Source organism: Peromyscus californicus, unplaced genomic scaffold, assembly GCF_007827085.1.
Source record: "Peromyscus californicus insignis strain IS unplaced genomic scaffold, ASM782708v3 Scaffold_15__1_contigs__length_86483966, whole genome shotgun sequence".
Classification (NCBI taxonomy): Eukaryota; Metazoa; Chordata; class Mammalia; order Rodentia; family Cricetidae; genus Peromyscus; species Peromyscus californicus.
The window spans coordinates 82265637-82282666 of record NW_026294447.1 but is presented as its reverse complement, the minus strand read 5'-3'; the positions used below and the strand labels follow the sequence as shown (position 1 = coordinate 82282666).

The 17030-nt window shown below is 40.3% G+C and overlaps 1 protein-coding gene across 1 annotated transcript in view; it reads left to right on the top strand.

Moving 5' to 3' along the window:
• Positions 1 to 16645, top strand: part of Mnat1 (MNAT1 component of CDK activating kinase) — a 167282-nt gene extending 150637 nt beyond the window's left edge. The window contains exon 8 of the mRNA XM_052739600.1: positions 16202 to 16645. Within this exon, the coding sequence (XP_052595560.1) occupies positions 16202 to 16322 (121 nt within the window). The 3' untranslated portion in view covers positions 16323 to 16645. The remainder of the gene's footprint in view (positions 1 to 16201) is intronic.
• The last annotated feature ends 385 nt before the right edge of the window (positions 16646 to 17030 follow it).

The window sequence follows — 17030 nt, the reverse complement described above, 5'->3', positions numbered from 1 at the left end:
TGCCTGCTGAGTGATGGGATCAACGGCATGCATCACTACACCAGGCCCTGCCTGTGGCTTTCTATGTGGGTTCTGGGAATCTAACTCACTCATCAGGCTTGTACAGCTAGTGCTTTTACACTCTGAGCCCTCTCCCAGGCCAAAACCCATGTTCTTATTTCGTGTGTGAGATTATATTTAAAAATTTTACATCTATTTAGTGTGTGCATAGCACATGCCATGCACATGCTTGTGTGCATGATGCATTGTATGTGTGGTCAGAGGACAGCTTTTGGGAGCTGGTCCTCTCTGTGCCGTGTGGATTCCAGGGCTTAGAGTCAGGTCAGGTCCTCGGGCTTAGTGGCAGGCATCTTGACCTGTTGAGCCATCTTTCTGTCCCCATTTGTTACATTCTTTTATTTACTGGCCAAGTATAGTTGTTTAAATCATAGTATGCATAGTGGTTTATTATAATGTTTACAGTGGATTTGTGTTTTCAGATTTCAACTGGAAATTGTCCTGTGATTCTGTCAGTCAGTCCCAGAAACTGAAATACATATAGAAAAAAATGCCATAGGCAGCAGTGTGCTATCTCAGTGTACAAGAACCGTTGATTAGGTCATGTTAAACTATTTTACAATTACTAAAAGTGGCAGATATAATATCTTATTTAGATAGGTCTAAGATGCTTGGTTAAGTCAGTGAACATGTATGTCTATTTTTTAGCTTGCAGGATACCAGTAAAATTGCATAAAATAAGTCTAAAAAGCTTCTGGTAAACAAGCACTTTAACTTTCATTTCTACAACTCATGGTGTTCTATGTGAAATTATCTCTGGTTTTCTGACTGGTTCTGAAAGTGACTTTATATCATTTCATAGGAAAAAAAACTAATAATGATGACTCCAAGGAGTTTTCTTGCAAACATAAGTATTAAAGAGATTTAAAACCTTTGTTCATTCTGAGGAAATAAATGCATAGAAATGTCTTACTGTAAATACGATTCTAGCAGTTTCCCAAAGCCAATAAAATAAGTAAACGGTCAGCTAATGAAAAATTCAGTTGGTGCAATTAAGTACCTAATGTAGTGCCACGAGTCAGCTTCAGCGCTGCTAAGAAAGCCTTCAGGAGCATCATGCAGGCCCAAGTTCTTTCACTCAAGTCACTGTGCACTCATTTCTTGAACAAGGCCAACTTTCAGACTATTTCCCAACCCACAGCTCCTTCCTCTGTTTAGAACAGTTTTCTTGAGAAGGTAGCACTCCCCAGACTTCTCGGTTTTTTTTTTAAGACATGATGCCATGTAGCCCAGACTGGCCTCTGACGCACTGTGTAATCCAGGTTATTCTTAAACTCCTGATCCTCCTGGCTCAGCTTCCCAAGGGCTGGGATTATAGGCGTGAACCACTGTACCTAAATGTATCCTAAGAAACTTTACAATGGTAGAGAGGCTGAGGGGAATTTCCATTGAAAAGAAGTACAGATAGTGAACATCCTTGTCTTTTTCTTGACTTCAGTGAGATTGCTTCAAGCTTTTCTGCATTTAGGATGATGTTGGCTGTCGGTTTCTTATATACAGTTTTTATTATGTTGAGGTATGTTCACTCTAGTCCTATTCTTTCTAGAACTTTTATCATGAATATATGTTGGATTTTGTCAAAGACTTTTTCAGCATCTATTGAAATGATCATGTGATTTTTGTCTTTAAGTCCATTTATGTGGTTTATTACATGTATTGACTTGAGTATGTTGAACCATTCCTCATCTCCAGGATAAAGCCAGCTTAGTCATAGCGATACCCTTTTTGCTGTATGTCAGTGTTCAGTTTGCAGGTATTTTACTGAGCGTTTTTGGATCTGTGTTCATTGGGGATACTGGACTGTGTTTTCTTTGGTTGTGGTCATCTTCTGGTTTCGGTATTAAGAGTGATACAAGTAGAAGGAATTTGGGAGCGTTCCTTCTCTTTCTATTTTTTGAATAGTTTAAGAAGGACTAGCTATAGATCGTGGAATTTTCCTGTGACTCCATCTGATCCTGGACTGTTTTAGTTGAAAGCTTTTTGTTACTGTTTCAATCTCCTCATGTGTTATGGGTTGATATAATTATTGATAGCTTCTTGATTTAATTTTTGTGGTTTGTCTGATACTAGAAATTTATTCATTTCCTTTAGGTTTTCCAACTTAACCAAATACACGTTTTAAGACTATTCCCTTATGATATTCTGAGTTTCCTTGCTGTCTGTTGCAGTGTTTCCGGGTTCATTTCTGGTTCTGTTCATTTGGGTCCTGCCTGCCTTTTTCGGTTAGTTGGGCCAAGAGCCTGTCATTCTTGTTTATCTCCTGGAAGAACCAGCGCTTAGACACATTGGTTCTTTGTATTATTTTGTTTCTCTTTCATTGACTTCAGCTCTGATTTTTATTATTTCTTGGTGTCTAGTGGGTTTGGGTTTTGTTTGTCCTTGTGTTTCCAAATGTTTGAATCGCACCATTAAGTCAGTCAGTCATTTGTGTTCTTTGATTTTTTAATATAGACACACTATAAATTTCCCTGTAACAGGACTGCCTTCAGTGTGTCCCAGAGGCTTTGTTTTGTTGCATTTCCATTTTAATTTGTTCTAGGAAAATGTTTCTCTTGATTTCTTTTTGACTCATTCATCATTCAGTAATGAATAGTTTAATCTCCCTGAGTTTGTGTACTTACTAGAAATTTGTTTGCTGTTAATTTTTTTATTGTGTTAAGGGTTAGATAGGATACCAGATGTTATTTGAATTTTTCTGAATTTGTAAAGATTTGTTTTGTGCCCCAGGATGTGGTTTGTTTTAGAGAAGCTTCTGTGGGCCTTTGAGTAGAATGCCAATTCTTACGTCTCTGGGTGGAATATTCTATAATCTATTAAGTCCATTTAGTATATGATGTCACTTAATTCTGATGTTTCTCTGTTTACTTTTTGCTCAGATAACTTGTCTATTAGAGAAAGTAGGGTATTCAAATCACCTGCTATTAATGGATTTATGTTAATCTGCATTTTTACTTCTACTAGTACACTTTTTATGAAATTGTGTGCACCAGAGTTTGGTAAATACATGTTTAGGATAGTAATGTCTTCTTGGCTAATTGTTCTCTTTATTAGAATAAAGTATCCTTGCATATCTCCTCTGAGAAATATTAATCTGAAATGCATTTGATTAGCAATGCATGCTTGCTGTCTGGTGCCGTTGGTTTGATTGCGGTACTTTGGTCCATCCTTACACTCAAAGGCGGAGCCTGCGTTGAAAGCTGTAATTCCTAGAGACAGCAGATAGATGGAGTTCGTTTCTTAATGCATTCAGCCAGCCTGTGTCTTTTGATTGGAGAATTGAGACTGTTAATATTTAAAGTTATTACTAAGAGGTGTGTTTTGATTACAGTCATTGTGTTGTTGAGTTTTGGGGGTGGCTTTTGTGCTCCCGGCGGTACTTTGTGTTTCAGTAATTGTAGTTTTATTTTTACTTCTACAGCCTCTTGGCAATGTTCATTCCTCTTTTCAGCCCAAAATATCACCTCCTGTATTTTTTTTTTTTTAGGTTTGATCTGTTGGGTGTAAACTTTTTTTTTAGGCTGTTTCTATCATAGAAAGCTTTTCTTTCTCCTTCAAATATGGAATATAGTATTTCTGGGTGCATTAGTCTATGTTGGCTCTCATGGCCTTTAGGACTTGGAATACATTTCTCCAGGCTCTTCTGGCTCTCAAAGTTTCCACCGATAAACCAGCTGTTATTCTGACGGAGTTTCCTTCACATGTGACTTGTGGTTTTTCTCTGGCAGCTTCAACATTCTTCTTTGTTCTATATGTTCAGTATTTTAGCTCTGGTAATGCTGCAGGAGTCTCTTTTCTGGTCTTGTCTATCTGGTGTTCTTTGTGAGTATGTCTTTCCTTACTTTGAGGGACCTTTTTCTTTTGTGTGGAGGATCTGCTCTGTGTCATTAACCTCATCTTTGCTGGGACATAGAAGGTATGGTCTTTTCATGGTGTCCCACATTTCCTGTATGGTCCTTTCCTGTGTTTTTACAATTCTTGGCATGTTCTTTCCTGTTTTGTTTAGATCCTCTGCTCTTTCTCTGAATCCTAGTATTCTGTCCTCTGCTTGATGCATTCTGTTTGTAAGGAGTTCCTTCCTCACGTTTCTAGTTGTGTAAGTAGGGTTTTCAGTTCTGTCTTCATTTCAGCTTGAATCCTCTTCGCTGTTTTTAATTCTTCATTGAGTCCTGTTTTCAAATTCTGTATTGTCCTCATGATTTCCATCAGCCTTATGCTTGTAATTTGGGGGGCATCCTTCAGGTGTTTGTACTCTTTAAGTTCTTTGAGCTGTTTCTTGGTGTCTTCTTTAAACCCCTTGAATTCTTCTCTGTCTGTCTGTCTGTCTGTCTTTCCTCCTTCTTCTTCTCCTTTTTCTCCTCCTGCTCCTCCTCCTCCTCTTCTTCCTCTTCCTCTCTTAAGCTCTATAAACCAGACCTGCCTCTGTCTCCCCAGTGCTGGGATTAAAGGTGTGTGCCACCACCGCCTGGCACTGAGGTAATTCTCATTGGTGAGCATTTCTGAGGTACTGATGGATTCAGCTGAGGTGACTTTTCATACTGTTTGTATTTTTTCAATGACATATGGGCATATGGTGTTCTTCTATTAGTTCTGTATCTGTTATGGAAAAAGCAGGTTAGGGTAGAACATAGGATGTGCAGGCCAGTTTGGGCCTCAACATTGAATATGGCTTAGGTAGACTAAAATCAGATGGACATAGAGGGATGGCCTGGTGTGCAGGATGTGTGTCCTCAAGTTTGGTGGTAGATTTAGGAGATAGGGAGGGTGCATGGAGGGTAGAATCAGGTAGACTCACCTGGCTGGACCCTGTCAAAGGATATGCAGGATCTGGCTGAGCAAGGAGGTTGGAGGGACCGGTAGGTTGTGGGCAGGCAGGGAAGGCCCTGGTGGAAGCCTAGAGTTTGGGAGTGGTGCAGGCAGAGGTGTTCAGTTGGGGCACTGGTTTGGGACCGGGACTAAATTGGGAGCGGGGGATTGGGAAGGGTACACAGAAGGGAAGATCAGGCAGTCTCACCCAGCTAGACCATGGTAAAGAATGTGGAGAATCTAGCTGGGCAGAAGAGTTTGGTAACATGTCATTCAAAAATAGCATTTGAGGAAATAGCAGTTTTTATATCTTTTAACCTTTTAGAGTAATGAAATAAAGAATCTACATTTTAAACTACAAGACATCTATAATGTATTGAAGCACATTCTGTGAAATCGAAAATTTTAAATTCATGATTTGGATGGTGTCCTAGTTCGTTTTCTGTAGCTGTGATAAAGACCATGACCAAAAGTAGTTTGAAAAGGAAACGGTTTATTTCATCTCCCAGATTGCAACCCATCGTGAAGGGAAATAAAGCAGAAGCCCAGTGCAGGAACCTGGAGGCAGGATTTGAAACAGATGCCATGGAGAAGGGAAGCTGCTTACTAGTCTATTCACCAGGGCTCACACAGCTTGCTTTTTTCTATAACCCAGGACCACCTGCCTGGGGATGGCACCACCCACAGTGGACTGAGCCCTCCCACATCAAGAAAATGCCCCCACAAACCTGCCTGCAGTCAAATCGGACGGAGACATGTTTCTTGGTTGAAGTTCCTCTTCCCAGATGACTCTTGCTTGTGTCAAGTTGACAAAAAGAATTTAACTGGCGCAGATGGAAAAGTCATATGGAACTTATTAGAGGGTGCTTTAAAAATGATATTCTAGTAACATGTGTGTAGTTTCAAGGCATTGCCAGAAAAAAATGTAATCTGGAAACAAAATAGAACACAAAAGTAATGGTATAATTTTTAGAATCTGATATTTAACTAATGAAGTGACTAGTCTGTTTACACCTCTGCTCCAGCCAAGCTGCATTTGGGCCAGTGCTTACGTTAGCACATCCTAACTGATAATGGGCAGAGACGTCTCTTTCCCCGAGTGATATTGTGGTTTTACTCTTGGAAGAGTGCAAGTTTTGAGTGTGTAAGTATTAAAGCCGCACCTTCATCAGACGCCACCATTTACACTTGCTATGCATTATGTGTCACGCTTGCAGCCTTTTCAGATTTTTCTGTTGCCATTGCTGTTTTGGAGAGCTAGCTGCTTTGGGAACTTGTTTTCCCTTAATGAAAAATAGAATTGTTAAGAGTAAGCATCAGTTATTTTCTTTGCTTGGTATTGCCTTTCCTTCTTTTCCATTGGCTTATCTAAGTTGTTGCCATCACGAGATTTCAGAGTATGAGGAAGAGCTAGGACAGGGGCTCTGAATGAGAAAACTACTCTCTCCCTTTGGCTGTTGGAGCCCTGCCTGGCTTTCTTGTCTGTCTTTGCATCCATAGTTATATCACATCATGCTATGCAGTTTTAACTTAAAAATTTTGATGAATGCAGTTAGTTTAGCTTACATGGCAGAATAAATTAAAATCTAAAGGTTTTTTTTTAAAATATACATAATTAAGAAATGTATTTACATCTTAAAGGAAATAATTTTACACTGTGTTCCACCCCATTTCATGTCTTTGTTAGGGGTGCCCCCTGATTTCCAGAAACCTTCTGTTTTTCTTAGTGTTGATGGGTAGCCTGCCCTCCGTCTAGTCCATTTCTGCCTTTTCCTTGCTTTACAGTTTCTGGTGACAAAGTTTTCCTCCCCTCTTGTTTTAATCTGTCAGCTGTTAATCATGGCCATAGTGTATGTCTGCATCTTTGCTAACCAAAACCCTGGTGTGTTGTTTTAAATTCCGACTAAAAGAGGATGATCCTTTAAAAATATTTTTATATTAATTCTTGTGAACTTTGTAGATTCATACAATGTATTTTGTTCATATTTATCCCTCCTTCTCTTCCTAACTCCTTCCGTATCCACTCTCCTAGTTCCTACCCCTCCTAACTTTACGTCCTCTTTTTTTTTAATTAGCCCACCTATGGGTGTGGGTCCATCAGCTGAACATGGTGTGTCTACCTGGGGCCATGACTCTTAAAACAGCCTGCAGGTGCCACCAGCTGTCATGAGCTCCTCGGGTAGGGGTAGAGCTTGTGACCCTTCTCCTCATGCACGAAAGTTGATTGGCTGTCTTGTGCATGCAGCCACAGCCACCATGAGTTCATGAGCACATCAGCCTTCTGATGACCAGAGACACTATTTTGCCCTATTCCTTCATGCTTCTGGTTCTTAAAATCTTTCTGCTCCTTGTTGGATGGCATTCTCGGAGCTTTGTGAAGAGGGATTATGAACAGATATCTATTTAAGGCTGAACACGCCACAGACACTTCTTCTCCACACTTTGACCAGTTGTGAGTGTCTATGTTAACCACCATCCACTGCACAAAGAAACTTCTCTGATGAGGATCGAGAGGTGTAGTAATCTATGGATATAGACATACTTATTTAAAGGGTAGTTTGATACTGTGTCCATTAACAAAATAATAATAGTAGAAGGGTCACCCATGAGGCCTATGACTTCCCATGGTATAATAATATAGTATCATGATATAATAGTACCAGGCATGTGGGGTTTTTTTTTCTGTAGAGTAGGCCTTAAATCCAATCAGACAATCATTGTTTACTCCCATAACATTCAAGCAACTATTGTGCCCAGAGGCCTAACTGTCTAGTCATTATTGTAGCTTTCAGGGTTCACAGTTGGGTAGGACTGTTGATTACTCCCACACCCCCTGCCCTGGGATGTGTATAATAGTACCTCTGGTATTAGGAAAGCCAGCCAGCAGTGAGCAATCTTGAAAGTCAGCAAAAACTTGATTTCTTTTTTCTTTGACCAAAATGTCTTCAACAATAAAGACTTACCATCAAGTTCTGGTAGAAAACCAAGAGCAATGGTAAGTCTGTATTATTTGGGATGGGTTTCTGGAGCCCCCTTGATGAACAATTTGAGGGGAAGTATCCCACATCTGGTACTGGGTTTTTTATTTTGGTAACCCATGGCATTACCCCCTATGTAGGATAATTCCAATTAAGTGTGTGTGTGTGTGTGTGTGTGTGTGTGTGTGTGTGTGTGTGTGTAATAGTAGGTTTCCACTATTTTTCAGATATACTTAGTGCTATCCTCCCCCAACCTCTCTGCTCTACTGCCCCCTCCCCCTCCCCACTTAGCCCTCTCTTCCCTTTATTCCCCTTTCACCCAAATGATGAGTGTTGAGTGAGTAAATATCTGTCTTCTTACCAAGCAGCTTGCTAGAATGGGATGTATAATGCTTACATCATGCACACAAGAGGTAGAGAGAAAAGTGTTTTGTGAATTCTGAGTAGGAAGTAGGGATTCTGCCTAGACAACCAAAAGGGGTATAACCTGAAGAGTTGCTGAGTATTTCAGACACTAGAGTTCAGAGGGTAAGAGCAAAGGCCTGTACTACTTCTGCCGTCCGGAATTAGTGACTGCTATTCTGTAAGTCTCTAGAGTCACTGTCACTCCTCCTCTTGAAGAAACAGCCGCAGACAGCTGAGCCCCACTCACACTTGAGTTTCTCTGGCTGCTTTGGTACCCGTTAACTTCCTTGTGTGGGGTCACTCTTGTCCCCTTGGTCCTGGCCTCCCGTTAGCTGAATGTCCTTGCTGAAGCAGCTCTTGAATGGTGCTTTCACCTTGACCTGTATTTTTATCTTTATGGTTTTTAGCTCTGTTATATCCTGTGTTCTCTGTATCTATTTCAGTTCATTTTCTCTCCATCTGTGGTAACCTTCTGTTTCACTTGTTATTTGAGCTGCTTGGTTTTTTCTTTTTTAAGTAAAGGCTTTGTATTAATTTTTTAAATACCTGTTTTTTTCACCTTGTACTTCCGTCAGCTTTTGCTGTCTATTTCTTCATCTCCTTTGACACAGATGCTCCTGTTTCTCTCAGATCGCTCTCTGACCCGTGGTTCTGGTTGTGTGTCTTGCCATTCATACTCACCATGTCTTTTGTGTTGGTTTTCATTGCCACGAGTGACAATGTTTTTGTGATTTCTGTGAACCTCTTTTTAGTGGGAATAGTTTTCCACAGGCCCTGGGTATAGACATTCACATTTGCTTCTGCCAGAATTGGGCGAACTGCGCTGAATCTGGACCAGTTGGTCCTAATTCTTGGAGGTGAGGCAGCCTTGGCTGTTGTTTCGCTCCTGCCCCAGGTGAGCTACAAGCTTCATTGCGAGCTGCCTGGGGCTGCCTCTGGGCTGGTGAGTGTGTCTTTTCTATTACTGGCTTCACAGATCAGACAAGAGTTTATAGAGATCGGTATGTGCAGAGAGCCAAGGCCAGTCCCAGCCTTTCCTCTGATAGGCCTGAGGCCTGTCTTCTGTCTCCCTGTGGAGAGTGAATGTGGTCCATAATGGTTAGAAAGCCAGACCTCAGCTAGGAAGTTAACTGCCCGTATTTTGACTTCTAGTCTAATTCTGGTACCTGAAAGATTTCTTTTAAGATTATTTTACTTGGGGACTGGAGAGATGGCTAAAATTTTGTATTGATTTTGCAGAGGACCAGAGTTCAGTTCACTGTAACCATTAATGGTGGCTCACAACCACCTGTAACTCCATCTCCAGGATTAATGCCCCTTTCTGGCTGGCATCTGTGGGCACCGAGCTCATGTGCATACCCCCAAATACATAATTCAAAACACTTCTTAAAGATTGCTTTACCCGATTTGTTATTATAGTCATTGCTGTGGGGGTCAGGGTTGCTTCTCATATTTGTTCAGAACTGAGTGGCTGACACTTGAACTGTGGTGGTGTTATAGTAAAGTTACTCTCTAAGATTCCGAGACAAGGAGATGTCATGAGTAAGGGTACAGAGTGGAAGTTAGGAGGCTTTAACAGAGAATAACAGAACACTTCCTGATGGACTTTGGCTTTGCTTCAGGATAATGGAGATGATTAATTGGAAATATGTTTGGAAATGTGAATTAGAGTTGAGTATAATAGACCATGAATGGTAGGCTGAGGAATCTGGAGCTGATTCTTCATAGAGCCTGGAGCCAATTAGTGTCTACTTATATGAGAGTCGTGTAGACCTTTGTCCAGAGAAGAGTAATTTCGTAACCATGAAAAGATTGAAATGGAATGTGCATAATGTATATCAATTCTGATACTTAGACAGTAGTCCATGAATGATGATAAAGACCCTCTGTGGTGCTGCACACCTGCAATCCAGCATTTGGGAAGCTGCGACAGGAGACTCATGGCCAAGGCAGCTTATAGAAGGAAGAGTTTACTTGGCTTACTTTCTATCATATATCTACATATAACCTCATTATTTATACGTATATGTATATATGACAGTTTATTTACAAATTAGGTAAATGATTACATAATAACTAATAATGAAATACAACACAGCAATATTCTTTAATCAAAGAATATCCTTTCAAAATATAGTTTTCCTTCTTGAGAGCTCAAGGATTATTCTCTCTGTACATTATTTAAGGAAGGAAGACTATCTGGCTTTATCACAAGCCCTTGAAGCTTGCTACATAGTACCAGACTGCATCTGTCCCATGTTCTATGGCCTGGTGCTTCCTTTGCACACTTCATTTCCAAGGTTAAGTTGTTACCTTAGTTACCTTCGGACCGCTCCTCCTTCCTCTAGTCCACATAGCTTCTCACTGTCAGCATTGTTCTTATTTCAGATCTTGACCATCTTTGCTGTTTGTTAGTTTTATTGTTCCGTTCTGTTTTTGAGATGTAGCCCAGAATAGCTGGGATTCACTTTGCAGCCCAAGCTGGTCTATCATGATAGATTTATTTATATGATAGAAAGTTTTATGTATCTTATGTATGGAGTTTTGTTTTGGCTACAGTTTCAAGTTGGAGATCTTATACTAAAATTAGCCAAACATGTAACAATTTGTTTTTTTATAAATACCTTCTGAATTTGTGAAGTATTTTCAATATTTATCAAAAATCATTTGGTCTCTTGGCTATTGTGTGTATTCCCGACTTATCCAAGTTTATTTTATAGTGCCTGTATTAATTACCTTTCTGTTGCTGTGCTAAAACACCAGGCCCGAGGCAGCTTTTAGAGGAAGAATTTATTTGGCTTATGGTTCCAGAGGGATAAGAATTGATCATGGTGGGGAGGTATGGAAGCAAGTGGTTGTCTTAGCTTCCCAAATGCTGGATTGCAGGTGTGCAGCCCCACAGTGGACCTTTATCATCATTCATGGACTACTGCTAATAGTGTCAGAACTGACTCACAGTAGTTTACTTCAGCTGAAGTTAGAATCTATGTTGTGGCATGTGAATGGTAAATCCTAGTGTATATGTGGATATCATACGGTCTTTACTTTCCATATCTAAGCCTCGCTGTTCAGATGTCAAACATTTGGCATACTTGCTCTCTTTGTGCCTGAGTATGTTGGTATAAATGTGAGACAGCTTTACTATTTAGCTTATTCACCTTGCATCCTGATCCAGTGGCTAGGCCATAAGGAATACTGTGATGAGTGTCCATGGAAGTGGTTTCCATTATAGTGTTTTTGTTTAGAGTTCATGAAGCCATGTGTTTTTCTAATCAACTACCTGCAGAATTATGACTAGTATCTGAATCATAGTGCCTTCCCCATTTTCCTTAGCTCATACAATTACCCATTCATTGTTATTCTACTGTTGTGATTAGGCTAATTTAGTTTTTAGAATGTCTTATCTTAGCAATAGTTGTCTGGGTACCCTATTGCTCAGGATTTTTTTTAATTATGTTTTTGTAAATGTATTACATGTGTATATGTGGACATAAGTACACCTGCATGTACATGTAGAGGCCAGTGTGTTATCTACAGGAATATCATCCACCTCCTTTGAAACAGGTCTCACATTGGCCTGGTTCACCAGTTAAGCCAGGCTGTCTGAACAGTGAGCTCCACGATCCTCCTTTCTGGACCTTCCTAGCACAGGGATTGTAAGTATGGGCCACCACACCAGCCTCTTTATATGTGTGCCAGGTGTTGAACCCAGGCCCTCAGCTTGCATAGCATGTACTTTACTGACAGAGTTCTCTCCCTGGTTCAGTAAAAATATTGTATAGCCATGGCTAAATATTGAGGTGGGGGTGGGGGGATAGTGCATGGAACTGAAACAAGGACCTTGAACATGGCAGTCAAGTGTTCTACCACCAAGTAACATCCTAGCCCATGGGATGAAGTCCCTGTCTTCTAAGAGTTCTTAGTCTTGACATCAGAAACACAGAACTGTTGGGGGCAGGTCTGTTTAATGCACGATGGCATTGCGCACAACTTCAAATGGGTTTCCTGCAGCTTTGCACAGTGCAGTGAGCCTGTAGACAGGAAGATGACGAGCTCAGGAGTTTGAGGCCAGCCCTAGAAATACAGGGAGACTGTCTCAAAACACAAGGCATGGGGAACGCTCACCCTGGTTTTGAAAAGCAGGTCCCATTCTCCAGGTTTCACTACCTTTCTTCCTTTGAACCGGCGCCGAGTGTAATTCTTCACAGGGCTAGTAATTTACCAGAGGAGCAGCTAATGTGAACTCATTTCTCTTTCAACACTGAAACTTGTAGATTATTTGGAGCTGCCTTGTCCTGGGGTTGTCATGAAGAGGCCCTGCCTGGCTGGTGCTTGTGTTTGTTGGTGCTGAGTCCCTCCAGGCGCTGCCCCTTCCTGAGGGTGCTGTTTGAGAAGCACTGAAGGAGCTGACTGCCAAGTGGTTGGGGCAGGGAAAGGGCGTAGTAAGGGTGGTCCCAGAGCTGCTCTAGCCTGTGTCGGGACCTGAAGAGGTGAAGTCTCTCTGAAGCCAAGTGTAAATTATACCACCTACTGGGGAATACAAGCTGCTAAAAATGAGAACAGTGACGGTGCTGATCCAAGTCCAGGAAAACCACAAGTCTAAATGCCCAGCTCTTTTCTTCCCTAAGGTCCACTGTTCCTTTTTCTTCCTCCGTCTCCAGAGTCCACTAGTGATTCTGATGCATAGGGGCAAAGGAAGGCAACTTTAGGCAGAGCATAAATTAAAGTTCAAGCTGTCCTTTGTGTAAGAATTATCTTACACATGTTTTTGAAAACATGCTGTTAGGCTTTATTAAGAAAATAATGATTTTTTGAAATCTGAATTTGGTCTGTTTTCAGTAAAACTAATGGTATACTACCAAAATAAGCGACCCCACACTGGTTTCTACTTACAAGATTTATACATCATGAAAAGCAGAAACAGCGTCTTGCCGTTGGCTAAATAGAGCTGTTGTGTCCAGGCCCTAATACCTGACTTCTGGAAATGAGTTTGCCGAAGATGCTTTCCTTGTTTTGTTACATAAAGTATACATAAAATGATGCTGACCTCTGCCCTAGCCCCAAGAGATGCCATTTAATGATTACAGAAGAATAACCATGGGTGTGGAGGAAGGTGGAAAAGGAGGCAACAACTAAATTCTAGATGTCTGGTTTCAATGTGGCAGATCCTTAAAATGCGTTGGCATACCACAATAATTAAAGGGTTTAAACAGTGAAGGAAAACACCTAGAAACAAAATCCTACAACTGAATAGTAAGAATGAACCATATTTTTAAATAGAATCAATACAGATTTCCTTGGTTCAAATATTTTTAAACACTTAACAGTAAAAGTTTTGTATAGCCCTCGAGATCAAAAAGAGCAATATAAATAGGGAGGACTCTCAAAGACCTTAGTCCAGACATGCTTAATGTAGATGACTGGAGAAGGGAAATGCGTTTTCTTCAGTGCTACGCAAAGAAATTTTAATTGACTTATTTTGGCAGTGAGAATCATACTACCTACCATTAATAACTCAAATTTAACAATATTTGCTCATTGCTTTGGATTATGACTGTGTTCAAGAAGTACTATTTTCAAACACTAATTAATCATTTTAGATAAACTCTTAAAAAATGCATTTATGGCCTCAATGAGTATGACTGTTTATTACATTTTCCTTATAAAAGCTGAACTGTTTTATATACTCTTTATGGAAACAGTGCACAGTCATAAATTAGAAGATGCAACTGTTTTAGGTATTTTCCTGGCCCTGCGCTTGCCTGCCAGCGGTGCAGCTGTTTCGGGTTTCTCGGGATAACATATAAAAAGCTGTGTGCACACTGCAAGTTTTTACTGGACCTGCCAAGCCAGAAATGGTGTGACTCAACTTTCCCAGAAGCAAGCCAGACCAAATGCAATGAATCAATAGTTCGCTGCACATTGGTTTTTATTGCAGCCATGAAACCAATTCCATTGGTGATAGTTGTCCTCTGACTGTTGACCAGTACTGTGGGGCCTGTATTCTGCTGACTGTGAACTGATGGAACCAGAAGGCCACCTTTCTTTTGAGGATCTGAGGAGAGTAAGGTGCCATCATCTGGTCAGAATGGAGTATTTAAATTCAGTTTTCCTGTAAACTATTACTTATTTGTGTGATTATCATTATCACTGAGTTTCCAGGGATAGGAGGCGAGTTTTCCTCTCTGAGCTAACTCACCACCACACCTTGTTTCCTTATTGGTAGGAATCCTTTTTTGGTTTCTTGTTTGTTTGCTTGGGGCTTTTGTGACAGGGTCTCACTTTGTACCCCTGACTGACCCAGAACTTGCTCTGTAGACCAGGCTGGCCTTGACCTCAGAGATACACTTGCCTCTGTCTCCTGAGTGCTGGGATTAAAAGTGTGCATCACCAAACCTAGCTCGAATCTTAACAACTGACATTTTATTGTGTTCTGGGAGGGCACTAAGAAAATAACTTTGTGGTCATGTGATAGATTTAATGAATTCCTCTTTAATTCCTGTGAGACCTTAGGCCCTACCTGGAATTCATCAGTGACCCTTAATGATGTTAGTTACTGAACTAGGAGGCATCCTCTGAGACATATGTGATGACATAATCAGTATTTTATCCCTTCAATTTTTTACTTATATACATTTCATAAGATACCATAGTTGTATATAATGTGTATAATTATATTACATAGAATATCCATTATTAGTATTCTATATAGCATGTATAAGTTTTGAGGATAGATGTTCAAATAACTTAGTATGCTATAAATATACTACCTACATAGTTTAGATTGTTGCTCAATAAACATTCATTTATTTCTCCTTTGACTTTCACCCTTGGCAGAAAAGCAAAGATTTGAATTAAGACCATGGTCTGTGCAATGTGAATAAATTATAGCCAATTCCAAGAGCCTGGCCGTTTCATTTGACAGGCTTCTTCTATTTGGTCCCTTAAATTGCCATATATATTTTAACCATACAAGCTTATTAAACATAGATACAAACAAAAAACCTGACTTGTTATTATGTTAGAAATAAGAAGTTGCTCATGCATTAAGATCTCGACACACAGGAAGTTTGAATGAATGAGTAGAAAAGGTTCCAAGCTATTAAAACGTCCTGCTTCCTGATTTATTCATCTGTCGTACCTGTAATTCTGAAGGCGGGTGAAGCAGCTTTGTTTCCAGGGACGTTGTGGCTTCCTACAGAGACATGAAGCAAGGCTGGAAATACTCGTTTTCCTTCAGCGGTGATGATGGTCATGCTGACCAGTCATTCATCAGGCTGGATTGTCTTATTTTTTAAGGCCTGTTTTGTCTATTTTTATGAAGGCAGAAATTCTTCATTGGTATAAAGACTGAGATTGAAGAAACATTGTTATCCTATCTTTTGAAATCAGTTCAATTCTTCTATACCTACTTTAGATTTCTTGCGCATGTAATTTCTAAGTTTCTTTTCCTGCAAGGAAGGAGACAATATGCTTCTGGAATACTGAGGTGATTTTGAACTATTGTGTGCTCTCTCCCCTGCCCCATTTCTTTTCAGTATTGAAGGGTTTGCTTTAAAACGCGTCTGTAAAAATGTTCGTAGCATAATAATGTCGTGATGTGTATTGATGAAGAGCATGCTGGAAAGGACAGCATTCATTGCTGTCTAAACAGCAGCCAGCAAAATGAATCAGCACTGGAAACTGTGAAACAGTGAACATTTTAGTATTTCTTCAAAATGTGAGTTATAAACCTTCAGAACCATCCTTAGACTTCACTGTCCTTTGTAGCCGAGTAGTGGTTAGACACTCTGTGTATACAGTTGGCATGTTTCCTTTTAAAAGGTTCATTTATAAAAGCCTGAACATTTTACTGTCAGAATCCCTTTTAAAATTTGGGTCAGTTTTATACTTGCTTTATAAAATGTCACCAACTTATATGTTTTTCACGTCAATCTACACTTTTTGTTTTCTCCTAGGTATTTAAACCACGTCCGAGCTGCCTCTCCACAGGACCTTGCTGGTGGCTACACTTCCTCTCTAGCTTGTCACAGAGCACTGCAGGATGCATTCAGTGGGCTTTTCTGGCAGCCCAGATAAACCTGTACTTCCTCATTTATAAGATTTGGATCTGGGAGCCAAACCAAGGAGCTTGCAAGAAAGAGATGTGTAAAATCCCAGCACACAGCTGCCCAGGCTGCACCACATCTAGCTGCTGTGCTCAGATGTTTCTTCCAGTCTGAACCAGGCTGGGAAATGTGCTGCCTCTAGATTCCTGGAAGAGCTTTATTTTCTACTTATGTTCCTCAGAGAGGATTTGAAGCATTGAACCTCATCTGACAGGAAAGGAATAAAGGATTTCCCTGTGTATGGACTTGACAGACGTATAAAAGTTTTTTTAAATAAAGCTTGACTTTATGGTACGTTTTGTGGTTTTTCTCTTCTTATAGTGTTTTTCTGGAACATGTTTCCAAATGCCTTTTTTATTATAACATTCAGTGTTAATATCCAAGTCTATATTTTTCCTATAAAACTTCTCTTTTTTTCCTAATGTCTTCTCACTAGTGGTCCAGACAAGTGGCCATATCCCCTCCTGCCAGCAGGCTGTGGCAAGAGAACCTGACAGGGATGATGCTTCCTCGGCCTGAGAAACTCAGGGCCTGTATTGTGCAGTGCAGAGTGAGGCCACCCTAATATGGTTCCCAGCTGTGAGCCACACTCAGGATAAACCAGAGCCTGGCATTAACCTGCTTTAATGACAGATTCAAAGAAGTGAGCTAATAAAATTTAATACATCAATGGCACCTT